Raw genomic sequence first — 17,214 nt, 5'->3', positions numbered from 1 at the left:
GTCACTGTAAATAAGAATTTGTTCTTAACTGACTTGCCTAGTTAAAGGTTAAATACATTTTTTTTAATCCCTTGTGTTTTACGCCTCGATCACACCGACAGGTCCTTTGCATTTTGGTACACTAGAAGTACATTAACTTCCAACGGAACGCTGCATTTGCAGCACAGAGGCAGTTGCAGTGAGTACATTAGATTTGTCAAACATTTGTGTCAAACTGTACACATAGACAGCTTGACAGAAATGGTAGCAGAAGGTGAATGTTGAACATTTCTTGCACACATCCAGATGATGCTGCATACTGTTTTGTGCTATTACACTAAATCATTGTGAGCGAGGCATATTAAGTCGCTTTGGTTTCTCTACCATAAGCCACCTCCAATGTAATTTTAGAGAATTTGGCAGTACATCTAACCGGCCTCACACCCGCAGTCCACTTGTAACCCCACCAGCCCAGGACCTCCACATCCGGCTTCTTCACCTGCAGGATGTGTGTGTATTCTAGGTAATAATGCAAGAATCAGACAAATCATAATAATGTTCCATTAACTTTTTAGTGCAAAAATCCTCATAACTAAACTACAACCAATAACAGAACAAGTAATGCAATGATCTGTTTAAAGGGGCATAAAAAACATCCCCTGAACTACAATCCAACATCAGTCACACAACTTTCAAAAACAAGGACATAAAATGTTTCCACATTTTCATTTATTTATTAGAACATTAACCAACTGTGGTAGGGTGTTAACCTGATGGCATGTGTTGTCGTCTTCCCTCTATTCCCCCACAGGAGGGAACCCTCCTCCCTCTTGACCAGTAGGGTTGGGTTCAGTTTCATTTCAAACAAATCCAAAAACTAAAATTTCAATTAAGAAATTATAATTTAAAAAAAAGAAGTGGAATTTCAATTTACTTCTGGAATCTAATTGAAATGGACCCCAACTCATGCTGACCAGGGCCATGTTCAGTACGAAAATGTTTTGGAACGTCGCATATAGAAACGCTACTAATAAGAGTCAACATGATTCTTTATTCTACACGTCGTAGCGGCATGTCTGTTCTACATGGCATATTTCGCTCTGAATGTAATATGCAGAAGTAGCTCAGACCAGGGTAGGTGGTCTACAGGCAGAACAGGACAGCTATGACTATACCAGGCAGATAGCGGTGTGCAGTGTGGATGTTAACTTAAGGATGTGTTGTTTGAAGGCCGCCATCTTATATTGCTGTTGATAAGGCCGCCATTTTGAATAGATATTTGTTGATAAGGCCGCCATTTTGTTTCTTTACTCTGTAATCCCCAGCTTCTTCTTGAGGGACTCGGGCATCTCTGGGGGAGGGGGACGGGGCAGGCAGAAGTAGACCTTGACAGAGTCGTAGATGAACCACTGCAGGGCGGTCAAGGTACCGATCATGATGATACGGGCCACCAGACCCTTCCACACACCTGAGGAGATAGAAAGGAAGAAAGCAACAGAACACAACAGTTTACACTCAAGTCAAAATATAATATTTTATGTTACAGCACATACGTAAAAAATATCAACAAATCAAAATGTCAGATGATGTAGGAGATATTGAAACATGTCCGCTCCCCAGCCTGTCTGCACTGGTCATTTTCCAGCGAGGGTGCCAGTGCAGGGAGTGGGCTGAGGAGCAGGTAGACTGTTCTCACACGCCAATGACTCAAGCACCTCCAACTGTACAGCCAGAAAGCTGCTGGGAGCGTCTGGGCTGGAGCTGCAGTCAACACTCAGAAAGAGAGATAATAGCAGACTCAACAGACCAGGAGCGCCCCCCAGAGGTGGATCTAAGGAGCATGTTGGAAACCTCTTTACTACACAATACATTTCCATCTGAAAGATCCTACTGGCTGAGTCACACTACCGAGCCAAACCAAGCTGTACTGAGCTGGCCTGGTTACACATCCGCCACAGTTAAAAGAAGTTGCTGGACAAAACAAGGTGGAAGGGAAATATCAGCGTCAACCCAGTACAATTTGGTATGTCTCAGTAGAGTGAAAAGGATATGGGGGTAAGGGAGGGTTCTGACAGAGGAATGCAGTGCTACTCCTCACCCTTGGGCCCGAGCTTCTTGAGCACTCCGATGGCGGTGCTGCCACTCTCCTTGTTCAGCACAGACACCACGGAGTCAGCAGGGTGGGAGACGATGGCACAGAACACACCAGCTGCAGGGGACAGAACAACCATCAGAGATGTGATCAGGACAACATAGAAAATATCAGATAAGTAGAAATTCTTAAATCGATTAAGAAAAAAATACATTTTGGATGAGTTATGGCTTCGGAGTAAAGTTATAGGCTACATCTCATACTGATAAAATCATTTATATGTTTAGAGATAATGATTAAATAATTCTACCCTGAAACTTAAACATTAGGGATTATAGTTATGTAGCATGTATAAGGACAAATTAAAGTATTAAACATAAATCCGACTAGGTTGGACTAGGAGAGAGAGAAATGTGTGTGTATGTGTGTGCGCCTAGGAAAATACCGAGAACAATTAAACTGTGTTTGAACCAACCTGGCTAGAACTCTTGAGGAACTTATGATAGCACAGGGAGTACTTCTCAAGGTTTCCCTAATCTCGGGGGAATGGAACTGTCAGCTGGGTAGTGATACACAGGGGTGAGAACTACGGAGAAGGATAAAAACTCACCTACTGTTTGGGTGTGTATGTATGTGCGTAATTAAGGAGCATGGTAGAAAATGTCTTTGTATAATAGACTTCAGAGTACTCTCGCAAATAAATATTGTGACAATTGTAAGCGGGGACTCTCGTCTGTTTCATTCAACTAGAATCTTACAAACTCTGGATTGCAGACTGAGTAGATTAATTGACATTTTTGAACATTGATAACGAAATTCTCATAACACATACCAACAGAAATCCATTGTAAAACTCATCTTTAAAATGATTTAATACCCAGTATACCCACTTGTGGTTGGAGGTCTAACCAAAACAAAACATCTACCAACTTCTTCAATCCGCTTCTCTTTAGAACCGTGGACTCACCAATGTATCCGGCCACGAAGGTGACGACCAGCTGTTCACCCTTGGAGCACTCAGCGCGGGGTTTAGGCACCACATGTTTGTACAGCAGCTCTACGGTCCTCTCAAAGCAGGCAAACTTCATCATGGTGTAGGGGATCTGCCTCATCCACAGTGGGACTACACCCTTGTAGAAACTATAGAGCAGCAGCAAAGGGGCAGAGCGTGAGTGACTTGTTTCCGTGTTATTGACCTCTACCTTAACATGATTAAAAGGCCCAGTGCAGTCAAAAACGTGACTATCTTCTTGTTTTATATACATTTCCACACTAAGGTTGAAATAATAGTGTAAAAATAAAGATTTGTTTAGTGTAAGAGCTGTTTGAAATTTCAGCTTGTTTTGGTGGGATGAGGTTTTGACCTACCCGGTGACATCACCAGTCGGTACATTAGTTAATAAACCAATAAGGACGTTTCAAACTCTGCCAATAAGAGCTAGTTTTCCCCTCCCAGATAGTCCGAACTAAATTCTTGCTTGAGAAATTGCTCTTTGCTAAAAAAAAGCTATTTTATTCTTGACCGTTTTAAATGAAAGCAATCACACTGAGTTTTTTGTTTGACATTGAGATAAAAAACAGCTACGTTGGACCTTTAATCTAATTCTGGAATAAACAAGTGTTTTAATAGATTATTCCGTGAGCATATATTTAAGACCAGGAGGAGGCTTAAATTGGGTATAGGAAACAGGAACCAAATAGTCTATGACCCGTGTAAAGAAAAAGTTCATTAGGGACATATAAAAGCTGTCCGCTCCCCAGCCTGTCTGCACTGGTCATTTTCCAGCGAGGGTGCCAGTGCAGGGAGTGGGCTGAGGAGCAGGTAGACTGTTCTCACACGCCAATGACTCAAGCACCTCCAACTGTACAGCCAGAAAGCTGTTGGGAGCGTCTGGGCTGGAGCTGCAGTCAACACTCAGAGAGAGAGATAGCAGACTCAGACCAGGAGCGCCCCCCCAGAGGTGGATCTAAGGAGCGTGTTGGACTTTGAAACATCCTCGTCGTTGAGGAGTTTATTCTAGTCATGACAAAACAAGGCCATATTAATTCAGCTGGTCCCAATGTGTTCCCCGACCCTCGGTCCTAGCCCTTCGATGGTTGCAGATCTGAGAGCACCAGAACTTCATTGACCATACCAACCCAGACCCTTCAGAATAAAAAACATCAAAAGGGTTGGGGCTAAGACGAAGGTAGCTAAATGTGACCGGCTGATTCAGTAGGGATACTCACGCCCAGACTCCCTCCTCGGCGAACATCTTAGGGGCACACTGTCTGAGGGTGTTAGCGTAGCCGGGCTGGGTCTGAATACGCACTTTACACGCCTCCATTGGGGCCAGGGCGATGTCAGCGAAGAACTCTGCACTGGCAGACGCAGCCAGGTAGAGAGAGGTCCTCCACAGGTAGGTGTTTTCCTGCATTTATCAGATAGGCAGGGTAGGAGGTGAAGAGCAAAATCACAATCTCAATTAAGTCTTTCCACGACTCCTGACATCTCACCTGCTTGCCTCCTCAACTGTATTGGAACAGAAGCGCTAAGATTCCTTACTTCCAAGACCGTATTCAATACGTTTTGAGAAGCAGGCGAGAGGATGCAAAGAATCGAGGAAAGATTCATTGAGAAAGAGCCGGTTGGATTATTATAAAAATGGGAGGACGATCTTATTCTTTGGGTCTTTCGCAATTCACCTTTACTCGATTCCTTACATTCACTCTCCTTGCGAAGAAAGGTCCAATACAGTTGAGTCAAGGAATCAACATATTGTCTAAGTCCCCCCTACTCTCTGTATAGGGCACTACTTGTGTTCAGAGAGTGCCATTTGGGACGTGGACTTAGTCTCACTGATGAGCACCACTACAGTACTGACCTCTCCGATCATGTCGCTGTAGGTGATCTTGAACACCTCATAGAAGCCAAACTTGCAGAGACCCTGCATGGAGTAACCGATGAAGGTGGGAGCCCAGCCCTTTGCCAGCCCTCTCATGCCATCCTCTTTAATGGTGATGGAGAAACCCTTGAAGATGCTCTTGTACTTGTCTGGGTCCACCTGGAGAACAGAACCTACATTAGAAACCGAACTGATGTTGTTGTTTTTTTTTAAGTGGGGAAATAGTGCTGCAGGGTTCCTGTAAGGGAAATGCACTCAATACTACAGAAACGCACTCAATACTACAGAAACACACTCAATACTACAGGGCCATAACACACTCAATGTATTATACATTTATTAGAGTTGGGGTCAATGCCATTTCAAAGCAGGAAGGCAGGGAAACAAAATTGGAATATCAATTGAGTCACTGGATTGAAATGGAATCGACCTTCAACGCTGCAATGTATCCATTCTTCCAGCGCAGCAGAGCACATTGATCACAGAGACTAGAATTGCGTCCCAAATGGTAACCTATTATCTACATTGTGCACTACTTTGGCAGAAACCCTATGGTCAAAAGTAGTGTACTATGTAGACTATAGGGCGGCATTTGGGACGCCGCAACCCCACACGACTAGCGGATATACAGACCTGCAGACGGCACTTGACCAGGTCAAGGGGAACGACCGCCGTGTGTGTGATCCCGCAGCTGAGGATGCCGCCGAAGCCGCACAAGGCATAGTATTTCTTAGAGCCAAACTCACAGCTAACGTCAGAATCTAGAGCAGACCGAACACAATACAGAATAGAGACAGACAACACACACACACCATGCTGTTAAGTCAACATCACTTCTAAGCCATGCCGAGTGTCTCACACCACAACGCGAGCAATGGGATTGTCATAATACGCTCTCTAGGCTTTTCTCTTGATTATGCTCTCTAGCACAGTGGAGAAGACACTCTACCTGACACTGACTCATGTTTTTATTGTAAAAGTAAGTTCATACCACAAAACAAAATCTTCAATAATAGGTGATTCCTCTATTCCCATACCAGGGTCATTATTCATTGAGTGTCAAGAGTTGTAAGTGCTTATCTAGGATCAGGTCCCCTCTTATCAATGTAATCTTATTCATTATGATCGAAAGGTCAAAAAGTATCCCAGATCAGCACTCTTACACTTCGTGAATACTGGCCAAGGACACCAGTCGTCATTTAGAAAACTTGTTCTGCAAGTATTATAGGCCCAACTCCAAGGCAGGGCAGTCCAGTTTTTAACAAGGAGGATGTCCTGTCCTGGCTAGGAATTTGACTGCAGTTGTTGCTAGGCTAAAGGTCACTGATGTTGAATGAATGTGGGTAGAGTATCAAATTGCTCTTAGCGGCACAGAGAAAGGGCAAGCTCCTGCCAGTACCATTTAGGGGTCATACCATAAAGTTAAAGAATGCCAGCTTCGCATTCTGTTAAAGCTTCACAGTTCACGTGAACTGTTCACTCTCATTTTTAGCTCCTAGGGCCTCAACAATACTAGTTCAAGCATGCAAATAAAATAACTGGCTGCTTCCACCCCACTGCATATTAGTGGAAACACACCGTTCCTGAAAATAAAAGCTATTTGGGATGTAGTCTTGTTTCACAAAAATACTGTTATCTGGGATGTCAATGTTTTAGTGGAATCCACAACACAATATACATGCCATGCAACCCGTGGTCGGGGGCCACAGACCTGCAACCTGCACTTGACCAGGTCAAGGGGCACCACTGCAGTGTGTGTGGTACCACAGCTCAGGATTCCACCGATGCCACACATGATGAAATAATGCGATGAGCCAAACTCACAACTGTCTCCCTCTGAGGAAAAGACAGTGAATTGGGGTTCTTTCACAAATGTAAGAGGGGGAGAATTTTTTTTGAAAAATAAACTGCAGTATTAGGCCTAGTCTTAAGTTGGGTAGTTGGTGCAGAGACCGGAATAGAAATGTTCAGTTCAACTCTGAGAGTGAAGACCATATATTTATTCTAGTACTGAGTCTAACTGGTGCCTCACATTCTATTCAAGCTGATACCTGAGCTCGACGGTCTAGCAACAGCGGGGGGAGAAAAAAAAAAAACACCTTCATAACGGCGTTACGGCTGATTATTCCATTTATATGTGGGTACATGTAGTTAAAGGGCACCGTATCTTACATAGTACGCAAACGGAGGGTTGTAAACGGTAGCCTATCCGTCTAATCTATTTGATAGGGGCTCAAGTACAACGAAGCCCAACGGTTCCCATTAAATCACTAACTGATAAGACTCAATGGAAGAAACTGTCAAAGCAAGTAGCACAGCCTAGGACCTGTCCATAATGAGACCTTTAGTAAATTGGTAGACCTCCAAACTCACGTGGCAAGGAGATCAGGAGACCATGTGCAAGCCCCTATACACACACACACACGTCTTTGACACTATTCTTTCAACTCAACCATGAGATTAGGCCCCCATGTGTTATTCCACTTATTTGCAACAAAATAAGCCCTAGGCTGTTACAGTGTTTACTTTGTAATTATCTAGCTACCTGTGCCAGGGCTATAGACAACATGAGACCATTTAGGTCTAACAATATGATTTGCATTGTAGCTTTAGTCCTCATAAAAAGGGGATCGGGCCTTGGCAATAGTACTAGCTGCTTTACTTTTCTTCTTGTTTTTTTTTTTATATCTCAAGCAGAGTCTACTAATAAGTTGTCATAGCTTCTGGCCTACTTTTTTTTTTTTTTTACAAAACTTTGCCCTTCACAGTGTCCTCCATGCATGACTGCAAGGCCTTGCCTAAAAGGAAGTGCAGAGGGACTGTACAGAAGCCAAAAGCGAAAAAAAAAAAAAATCTTCTGATGTCTGATATTCAGCGATCCAGTCTTTTCAAAGGTTATCTGTACTTCGGCTATTGGATAGTATTACACCAAGAGAAATAAAAACGTGAGTTCATATTCATGTCAATGATTAGTCTGTTCTATTCATTCTATGTATGTGCATTTAAACCTAAAGCCGAAATCCGGAAAGATAATTTTAGAAAAACTGGGCCCAGACGATTTAAGCTTTATAGGTGTAATTCAAACATAGTCATTGATGTACACACCGATAAATAAAGAGAGATAAAAGAGACGGTTCAATTGGCTTTCGTTCATAAACCCATAACCCATAAGTGGTAATATTAGCTATCAAACCTATTTTAGCTAACTAATTCGTTTGAGGACTTTGTTAGCTAATATTAAATCACATATACACCACTCTTCTTACCGGCCACTGCAGCCGCAGCTAATGTGCGTGTTCTTGGTCCATGATCGGCAGTAAGACTTTGTGATGGCTCCTCGACTTTCTGGAGAGTGAAACCGGGAGCGCTGAACGGGTTCGATCGCGCCACCTGTGTCATTAACGCGTTGGGGTACATTGTTCCTTATTAAGGGATGGCTGTGGGGAACAGATAAAGACAACGTGGTTAGGCTAGCTTATAACCCCCCTACCCCAAAAAATGGATGAAACAAATCAAAATGTATTTAGTTAGATTAGTTGGTCAACTTCGGCTTAAAATGACATGTTGTTGTTTCATGTACTTGATATTTTAAAGCAAGAGAGTTAACGTTATCTAGGTAAAGTCGTTAGTACACAAAAGCCTGCTGGCTAGCCCTGAGTGTTAGCTAGTTGCTAGGCTAGCTAACGTGAGCTAGTCGGTCAACATTTTGTTTTTAGATTATCCTTGCTGGAGAAACCAATATTCTTGTCTTGAGAAATGTATCCCACATTAATTGTGTTTCTACGTAAACTATAAATTCACAAAAAAAAAGTTATCTTTAAATGTTCTTTACTTCCACGCGTTCAGTCGCAAAATGGCGCCGCCGTCCTTCACCACCGGCGAATCGTAGAGACCTTCGTGTCTGGCAAGTGTCCGTCCTAACTGTGCAAGGGTCTACGTCACCCGAGGTTAGAGGATACGTCAGTTCCGCACTTTTGGTGTCTTTGGGTTGCGCTCTGTGGCGTCCCACCTATACCAGGCTTTTCTGCATACAATATGAAGGTCTCTGACTGCCCCAGGTGGCAATTTGTGTCATTTTTTGTGTTGTTCATTCATTGATTTGTCCTTTTCCTTTGTAACAGGCACATATTCAAACAGTGTAGCGAAGAAGGGGCAACAGCGCCTCTTCAACCTCAGGAGGTAGAAGAAATTTGTCTTGTCACCTAAAACACTCACAAACTTTTACAGATGCACAGTTGAGAGCATCGTGTCGGGCTGTATCACCGCCTGGTACAGAAACTGCTCTGCCCACAACCGCAGGGCTCTCGAGGGTAGTGCGGTCTGCACAAGCACAACGCATCACTGGGGGCAAACTACCTTCCCTCCAGGACACCTACAGCACCCAATGTCACAGGAAGGCCAAGAAGATCATCAAGGACAACAACCATCCGAGCCACTGCCTGTTCACCCCGCTATCATCCAGAAGGCGAGGTCAGTACAGGTGCATCAAAGCTGGGACCGAGAGACTGAAAAACAGCTTTTACCTCAAGGCCATCACTGTTAAACAGCCATCACTAGCACAGAACGGTTGCTGCCTACAGACAGACTTGAATCATCGGCCACTTTTAATAATGTTTACATATCTTGCATTACTCATCTCATATGTATATACTGCATTCTATACTATCTATTGCACCTTAGCCTATGCTGCCACTCTGACATTGCTCATCCATATATTTATATATTCTCATTCCATTCCTTAGATTTGTGTAAATTAGGTATTTGTTGTGGAATTAGATATTACTTTTTAGATATTGCTGCTATTGTAGGAACTAGAAGCACAAGCATTTCGCTACACTCGCAATAACATCTGCTAACCATGTGTGTGACCAATAAAATTAGATTTGACTCAAGTTGAAGGATGCCACTCAACACTCTTCTTTCACCTTTGAGTTGGACGCTCATCTTACTATGCATGAATGTTTTCAGTTTTTGTTGAAATATTCTCAAACTAGAGCGTCCTTCTGAGGTGTTTTTATGCACAGTGCGCGCCACAAGACTGTTAACCCGCCGATCTAAATCCTAGGCATTACCTCAGTGAGCCAACACAAATCTTCAAGTCTCAGGCAAGACAAGGGTTCTCATAATCGGTTCTCATAATCGTAGCTGTCCATCGAACAGTGTACAAACCTCAATAAAGAAAACCACGGGGAGACAATTGAATTACCACATTTATTTCATGATAGTATTTTAAATAAAAACAGATTCAAAATCCTTACCCCCACAATCCATCGTTGGGAAGCTAGCTGCCTGATCAAAGTAACAAACATTTCAGCTTTAATATACTGTATTCACTGTGTAACCACAAGTCAACAAAGAGGTTCAGTTTTAGGATAGCATTTTTTGTTTGTTTTTTAAAATTTCACTTTCACCTAGACAAAAGAACAACATTAACAATTCACATTAGAAAAATACAGAAAAAAAAATAAAATACTTATTTTCAACACTGGACAAAAAATGTCAACATCTTGACATCAAAATTCTATGAATGGTCAACATAAGTTAAGTTGCTATCAATTTGTTAAGTTGCTTACCATTTGTCTCTCCTCAGGCAATTGTTAGTGTTACCTCTTCTATGACAATGAAGTGTACATGAGGCAGAGTAAATATCAATTTATAATCCAAGTAACAAAATGGAATACATTGTTAACTCGTATATTTGCTCAACTACCTATTGCAAAAACGTTATTTTTCCCCCAGATCAGTAGTGTGCAGAACCGCTTAGAAGGGCAGTGTGGGTGCACTAAAAAAGACAGCCAGTCTTGGGTCATGTTCCTTAGGCAACAAACAGGGAAAACACACATTAAAACAGAGAGGATTATACCCATTTTGCTACGGTGCCCTACTGAACATGACCCGGTAGATGGGACTGGAAGATCTGGAATCTTTAGCACAACAAATCACTACTAAATGAAACATGTACGTAAACTCACACAAACTCACAAAGCTAATACTGGGATTTGGGTCACTGCCCCTCAAGTCAGGTGCCATCATGAGCCATTCACAGGTCAGACCACTTACTTAGTTACTGCAGCATATACCAAAAAACGAGCAATTTAACCAAAGAAAATCCGTTTTATAACCTTTATAGCTTGAAAATAAGGGTTTTTCCTCATACAGTGACGAGACCTGGAGTTACACTATTGGACACTGTCACTCCTCCCAGCACTGATCAGATTAATTTAGAGCAAATTAGAATAGACCTGAGCACCATTATTCTACCTAGCTTTATTGTTACTACTAGTGTATATTCAAAAACCAATACATTAATATCATTTATTTGTGCTTGAATTAGTGGGAGGGCACTAAGCAGGGTTGAGGTAAATTCCATGTCAATTCCAGTCGATTCAGGAAGTACACTGGAATTCCAATTCTCTTCCATGCTTTTTAATGAGGAACATTTGGAATTGTTTACTTTCTGAATTGACTGGAATTGAAATGGAATTGACACCTACACTGGCACTAAGTGCTATCACTGTGCATGCACTTCACCATCAGAAAAACACCTGGCACCACAGACACTCCAAAAACGACAAACATGTCCTTCAAAAAACTACAACCATGCGTACGATTGGTCTGTCCTTTCTAAAAAATACACACACAAAGGATACACAACATAAGACTTCACACTACGACTAAAAACAACGTCATAATAAAAACAAGTCTCTTTAGACTGTCTTGGCAAGACAGTGTTGGTTTTCCAGGAAGCTGGTGTTGGTTGGGTTGAATACCCCTCCTGCCCTCCTCACGTGGGGTGAGGAAAAGTGAACAAGGAGGGGACAGGATGATAGTCTACCAGCCCAGATTAAAAGTCAGTCCGTCCTCCAAGGTAGTGACCAGAGGATGACGATGGAGGGGGGTGTGGTGAGCTAGTGAGGTGTGGATGGCAGAGCAGTGGCCAGGTGGTCTGTTGAATAACCAGGGATCTGACCTCAATTGGACAACCTGGTAAAATAACGGTAAAATAATACAACAAAAAAAGAAAGCAGGGTGGAGAGGGTGCACTGCTTACCGGCCGCCACTCTCTGCTTCTGCACCTTGGCTGCTGCCTCCCCCGATACCCAGCGGCACAATCACATTATCGAACACGGCATCCACCACCTTATCAACCGCGCTACACAGGTGACCCTTAGCGCTGTTTAGGAGACCCTTGGCGTCGGTTAGCATTCCCTTGAAGGACTGAACCTGATCTGCATCGAGGTGCTGAATGGCGAAGTAGATGGACCCAGCTACAGTGACGAGTACCATGAGCTTTAATAGTACAGAGAGGAAGCCGGGCCTGGCCGGCACGTTGGAGCCCAAGGAGCTGCATCCAGAATAAGACTCTGTATAGATGGAGCGCTCCAGGAGAGACTCGTTCAGCCAGTAGTTGCTGGGTTTCACCGGTCGGCCCGCCGCGCCGCGAATCGGTCGCCTGCAGCTGGCGCTGGGGAGAGAGGGAATAGAGGATGAGTTGAGTGACTAAAGTAATTTAAATCTACTGCTTTAAATATCACTGAAAAGTGATGGAATGGAATTTTGGATGATGTTATTTGGCCAGCCAAATGACCGCAAGTCTCCGCATTAACCATTCGAATAGCAAGAAATGTTAAATATTATTATTACACACATTTTTTCCTGTCCTCCACTCTTGACTGCATGAGCTACCATAGATGACATTTCTGTGTGTGCTGCTGCAATTTGCTTGTAGATTTCTATGTGTGCTTGTTTTGCTACAACACCTTGTTTGTTTCAGAAAGGAGAAACAGAGTTTCGTTACGTTGTTAAGAGTCCATGTTACCGTAGAAACGGACTCAACCACGCGAATACCTAGCCACCCAGTCTCCAGTCAGCTGTTTGTTAGTTCATTTTTGTTGTTGTTGCGGTCATGACAGTTATTTTATTTTCATGACAGTCTTCATTCATAACTGTGGATTACATGGTTATACAGTAATTGTGCCAGGCCGACTGGAAAGATAAGTACTTTTCCAAAATTATATTTAATCTTTCTGGAAAAAAACAACCATTCTTCAAGGCTACTTTGCTGATGAAGTGAAATGTCAACAGACTTACCTGATGCCTGTGGGTGAAAAGATCTCATTAGCGAGAATCTCTTCAACATTCTCCCTCGTCTTCTTAGGGGTCTGGTCGCCCGTTGCTAGGCTCACCTCCACCACCTGTAGCTGTGAACATTGACAATAGCAACAGATGATTGAGAGGCTGGAGTTTATGGATGCAAGATAATGTTATTTGCACATATTTGCAGTGAACTTTCTTGCTGTTGAAGACGAAAGCGGTTTTAATGTGAGAGCTCTGATTTCCATTGTATGTTTTAAGATGTTTTAATTATTATTTATTTATTATTTATTCTATATGGAAAATAAAGTTGAACTTGAAGGCTTACCTTGCTGCTCCGTCTGCTGCTGTTCCTAACAGTGACAGGAGTCTTCTCTCTGCTCCTCACAGGCTTCTCCACAACAGGAACAGGCTCTGGTTCCGTAGCGGTACCTATCTCATCTGGCACAGGCAAAGCCAACATGAGTCAGTGAGAATCAAGGCATCTAAACTGACAGTCAAACATCATAAAGTAAAAAAGATCCATTTCAATTCAGGGAGAGGACTGAAATTAAAATTTTCCTCATTGCTTTTCAGTTTAGGCCTACTTCCTGAACTGAAATGGAATTGATCCCAATCCTGAATTAACTTTATTTGTATAGGTGAGCTGCCTAATTAATGGTGCATGTTCTTGTGCAGTGGTAAGATGATTGCTCTCACCTTCCTCCTTGTCACTGTACTGGCCAGAGTATGTGTTGCCGTTCTGGTTGCCATCTGCCTTGGCTGCAGCGTTAACTGTGGCAGTTTCAGGTGGGCTGGGCGTAGTCTCAGCTGCAGGTGTATCCAGTAGCTTCTGAAGCTTTTTCTCATAAAGCTTCCTGGTGGAGCCTGAGGGAAAGGCAAAGGAAACCAGTTAGGGATGAAGTGAACTGTGGATAAAAAATACATCTCCGCTTGTCTGAGTCTGTTGGTGCACACACCTCCATAGTCTCAAGTGGCTTCCTCTCCTCGTCTCCTTTCCTTCATCTGCACAGGTTTGAAAGAACTGACGAGGTGAAAGGAGATTCCTCAGTAGGCTTCTGCCATTTCGCTTTCACTTCTCTTCTCCAATCAGTGCAGACGAAGGAGAGGAGGACACCTTAGACAAGTGAGAGACATAAGCAGCACTCACCAACTATGGGCCCAGTGTTGACTCCATGCTTCAACAGCTCATCTTTTAAACTTGCATCGGTGAGGTCTGTGACTTCCACTTCTTCTGAGCGAGGCTTGTCTGTCTTTCGGGTAGCTTTCTATGGATTGATTATGGTTAATTAGATTATCTAATAGAGACCAAATATTAGCCTATCTAACTTTATCTACCACCTTGGCAGGTAGCCTAGTGGTTAGAGTGTTGGACTAGTAACCGAAAGGTTGCAAGATCAAATGCCCGAGCTGACAAGACACGAATCTGTCATTCTGCCCCTGGCAGTTAACCTACTGTTCCTAGGCCGTCATTGAAAATAAGAATTAGTTCTTAGCACATCCATTAGAGAACCAATTCAAGGCATGAGTTGGAAGGAACAAAATAGTTAAGTGTATATTTCACGGAAATAACATCACATGGACAGCAACCTTCATTTTACAACACAGGTATCTAGTGATTTAATGCATTATGACTAAGATTAGAATATCAATTTACACTCATAGCACTGTAATAACATAAACATTTCATGACTTACTCTTCCAGATCGGCTCTTGTTGGAGACTACAGGGGCAGGCAATTCTTCATCACTGGAGAACGTGTCTACAGATGGTGGATATTTCTTGTTCTGAACGGTCAAATTTTTCAGGTACAACTGAACGTAGACGTCTTTCTTCTGTTCGGAGCTGGGAAGTGGGACATGGTTGGCCGTGAGCTCACTTTTGAGCTTATCCTTAGTGAGAACAGACGGATCTTCGAGGAATTCCGCCATGCCTGATTGCTTTCTTCTAGCTAAAAACTGTAGCTAGCAAGTAATGCTGAAATGTAGCAGTTAGCCAAACTCGGTCGCTAACAACAACAACAACAACAAGGAAACGTGCAGAGCTAGCAATGTCGGCAAATGAAAAGACTGGCGCCCAGCGATTTAATTTAGCTAGCATGAACAAGCTATCCGGTTTAGTTACTTTTTTAAATCTTCAGATATATTCACCTCCGATCGCTTGTCTCAGGCTGCGATTATTTAGCAAAAATACAGATGCAATTTAATTGTATATTTAAACTCAACAAGTAAATACGGATTTAAAACTATTTAAAGAACTGTATGCCCTATTAGTTAAAGCCCGGCCTATTTGAGTCTGTCTGTCCGCAGTCGTAAACCAGTTAATACCAAGCTAAGGCAACAAAGAGGAGAGCTATTGGACGGTAGACCGCAATGAGCTATAAACTAGATGTTGATTGGTCGGTCTTGAAAATAACAGATGCACCTGCCACAAAGAAAGAGGAGCTTCATTCAACATCAGTAGGCCTAGTCAGCAGTCAAAATAATGTAGTCTGAATTTCTGCCCAGATTGATTTTTGGTATAGTTTAAAAGTCCTTTATAATGACATGAGAGGTAATTTCCAATTTTATAACACTGATGATGATGATGAAACTCTGCATCCCCATCTGAAGATGGCAGTGTTATCCACTATATGGTTGAGTCTCTAAACCAGTGTTCCGTGAGAGCAGCCCCCGAAGCACTTCACAATTCACAGACTATAAGTGACAAAGGAAAGCTGTTATAACAGTGTTACATTAAACGTTATAAACATTGTTTGACACAGGCGTACATAGGAATATTCTTAACATAATGTACACGCTGGTCAGATCGTTCTGAAGTATAAATGATAAATTAAGGTGAGATAAGAGGTCACTCCTTATCTCACAAGGAAATAAATGCCCATGGCTAATTTGACCAGCTGAGAGAGAGCGAGAGAGAGAGAGAGCACAGTCATAGAAAAATATTTTTGACCACTGTCTGGCTCCAGTCTTCAGGGCACGCCAGTTGCCAAGCCTTTAAACTCTGTGGTGGTGAAGGCCCTATGATGCCATGGCGACAGTGGTTTGAGGTGGCAGAGTGTTGCCCCTAGACCTGGACTGCATCCCAAATGGCACCTTATTTCCCTATAGTGCACTGGAGCCCATTGGGCCCTGGTCAAAAGTGGTGCACTATACCGGGAATAGAGAGCCATTTGGGACACAACCCTGGCCTTTCTGGGATGCTGCTGCTACCGTAGAAACCAAGCAATGGATCCCCAGCCCACCTCAGCCTTCAGCCTCAAACCACACAGAATACAGTGCTTGAAGTTTATAGTTCAGGTTTTCCATAGCCGACTTGCCAATGGGGTGTAAGCATAAAAAATGTTGAGCCCTTGAGAAACACCTCTTAAGTTTTCTTTGTATGTCATTTACACAGAAAATACGCGGCGGGCCAAGAATCACAGGAAGTACCTCCTTAAGCATATCAGTCGTGCCCTCTGAAAAATGATCAAAGTGGAGACTGCAATTATCAACGTTCACGTTTTCAAAATGAGTTAATGTAAAAATGAAATACTGTATATGGACATTGCTCTCTTAGGCTGCAGTACCATACAGTGATTGTGAATAGCTAATAATATATATTTTGGGATGAATGTTTGTAACCTCTTGAGGCTAGATAAAGATTTTTCAATTGTGTTTTTACTGAACTTACTGAACCTCTCTCATATTTCCCCACCTGATTAAATTGTAGAAGAGTCTCTGCGCACTTAGTTCAATGCACATTCAATGAGTTTAAAGTTCAAGCTTTCAGTCATGAAGACCTTCATCTGAGCATGCAGAGTATTTGATTGTCATCTTTTAGCTTTGTCAGTGAATTTGTTTATCTCCAGATATGGGAGATGTTTAGGCTTTCTGTGACCTATATAGTTAGTGTGTGGAGTTTGGTAACATTTCACTTAAAGCCTGTAGGTATAATGCATTATAAGACTTGACTTTTATGACACACTTACAACACGTTATTATCATCCTAGTATTATCGTGACTAAGTGTGTCATAGAGAGGCATAACATTATTATAAACCTTATAATTACAGTTGTACAGTCTCAGATGAGCCCAGATAAGATTCATATACTCAGAAAGTCTCCATATTCAAGAATGTAACAGCATGATGGGTGGGGACTCGGATGAGGTCTTGACTGAAATC

At 42.6% G+C, this 17,214-nt stretch overlaps 2 protein-coding genes and 2 non-coding genes across 6 annotated transcripts; all 4 read right to left on the bottom strand.

Moving 5' to 3' along the window:
• Positions 1 to 691: 691 nt before the first annotated feature.
• On the bottom strand, positions 692 to 8,843 carry LOC110500174 (solute carrier family 25 member 3). 3 transcript variants are annotated; one of them, XM_090213088.1, is made up of 8 exons: positions 8,789 to 8,843; positions 8,223 to 8,393; positions 5,590 to 6,792; positions 4,936 to 5,115; positions 4,301 to 4,482; positions 3,039 to 3,211; positions 2,078 to 2,188; positions 692 to 1,447 (listed from the first exon to the last, which is right to left on the bottom strand). In XM_090213088.1, the coding sequence occupies exons 4-8, from the start codon at positions 5,050 to 5,052 to the stop codon at positions 1,287 to 1,289; spliced, it is 744 nt and encodes a 247-aa protein (XP_090069214.1). In that variant the 5' UTR covers positions 5,053 to 5,115; positions 5,590 to 6,792; positions 8,223 to 8,393; positions 8,789 to 8,843; the 3' UTR covers positions 692 to 1,286. The 3 variants fall into 3 exon arrangements, with proteins under 3 accessions (XP_090069214.1, XP_021433062.2, XP_021433054.2); XM_021577387.3 differs by having other exon boundaries at positions 6,668 to 6,792; XM_021577379.3 differs by having other exon boundaries at positions 5,590 to 5,717.
• Positions 1,584 to 1,824, bottom strand: LOC118944176 (small nucleolar RNA SNORA53). Its single transcript, XR_005039487.2, has one exon. It is a non-coding gene; the product is annotated as a small nucleolar RNA SNORA53 (small nucleolar RNA).
• Positions 3,817 to 4,052, bottom strand: LOC118944177 (small nucleolar RNA SNORA53). The gene has a single exon (XR_005039488.2). It is a non-coding gene; the product is annotated as a small nucleolar RNA SNORA53 (small nucleolar RNA).
• A 1,308-nt stretch (positions 8,844 to 10,151) lies between the features above and the next one.
• LOC110500169 (lamina-associated polypeptide 2, isoforms beta/gamma) lies at positions 10,152 to 15,560 on the bottom strand. Its single transcript, XM_021577366.3, has 6 exons — positions 14,748 to 15,560; positions 14,201 to 14,318; positions 13,750 to 13,917; positions 13,379 to 13,491; positions 13,048 to 13,157; positions 10,152 to 12,421 (listed from the first exon to the last, which is right to left on the bottom strand). Exons 1-6 carry the CDS (start codon positions 14,979 to 14,981, stop codon positions 12,004 to 12,006), a joined length of 1,161 nt encoding a protein of 386 aa, XP_021433041.2. The 5' UTR covers positions 14,982 to 15,560; the 3' UTR covers positions 10,152 to 12,003.
• Between the last annotated feature and the right edge of the window lie 1,654 nt (positions 15,561 to 17,214).

Source organism: Oncorhynchus mykiss, chromosome 2 (assembly GCF_057628025.1).
Source record: "Oncorhynchus mykiss isolate SJ-2025 chromosome 2, ASM5762802v1, whole genome shotgun sequence".
NCBI lineage: Eukaryota > Metazoa > Chordata > Actinopteri > Salmoniformes > Salmonidae > Oncorhynchus > Oncorhynchus mykiss.
Note: the sequence above shows the minus strand (reverse complement) of the source record. Positions and strands in the feature narration are given on the sequence as shown.

Bases quoted from the DNA above. Each gene is read 5' to 3' on its own strand.
- LOC110500174 (XM_021577379.3), bottom strand. From the start codon at position 8,373: ATGTACCCCAACGCGTTAATGACACAGGTGGCGCGATCGAACCCGTTC. The intron at 5,718-8,222 runs GTAAGAAGAGTG...GGTCTGCTCTAG, and splicing joins AGCTGCGGCTGCAGTGGCCG to ATTCTGACGTTAGCTGTGAG. The intron at 4,483-4,935 runs GTCAGTACTGTA...TGATAAATGCAG, and splicing joins ACAGCGACATGATCGGAGAG to GAAAACACCTACCTGTGGAG.
- LOC110500169 (XM_021577366.3), bottom strand. From the start codon at position 14,981: ATGGCGGAATTCCTCGAAGATCCGTCTGTTCTCACTAAGGATAAGCTC. The intron at 14,319-14,747 runs GTAAGTCATGAA...ATCAATCCATAG, and splicing joins ACAAGAGCCGATCTGGAAGA to AAAGCTACCCGAAAGACAGA. The intron at 13,918-14,200 runs GTGAGTGCTGCT...CCTTTCCCTCAG, and splicing joins CAACACTGGGCCCATAGTTG to GCTCCACCAGGAAGCTTTAT.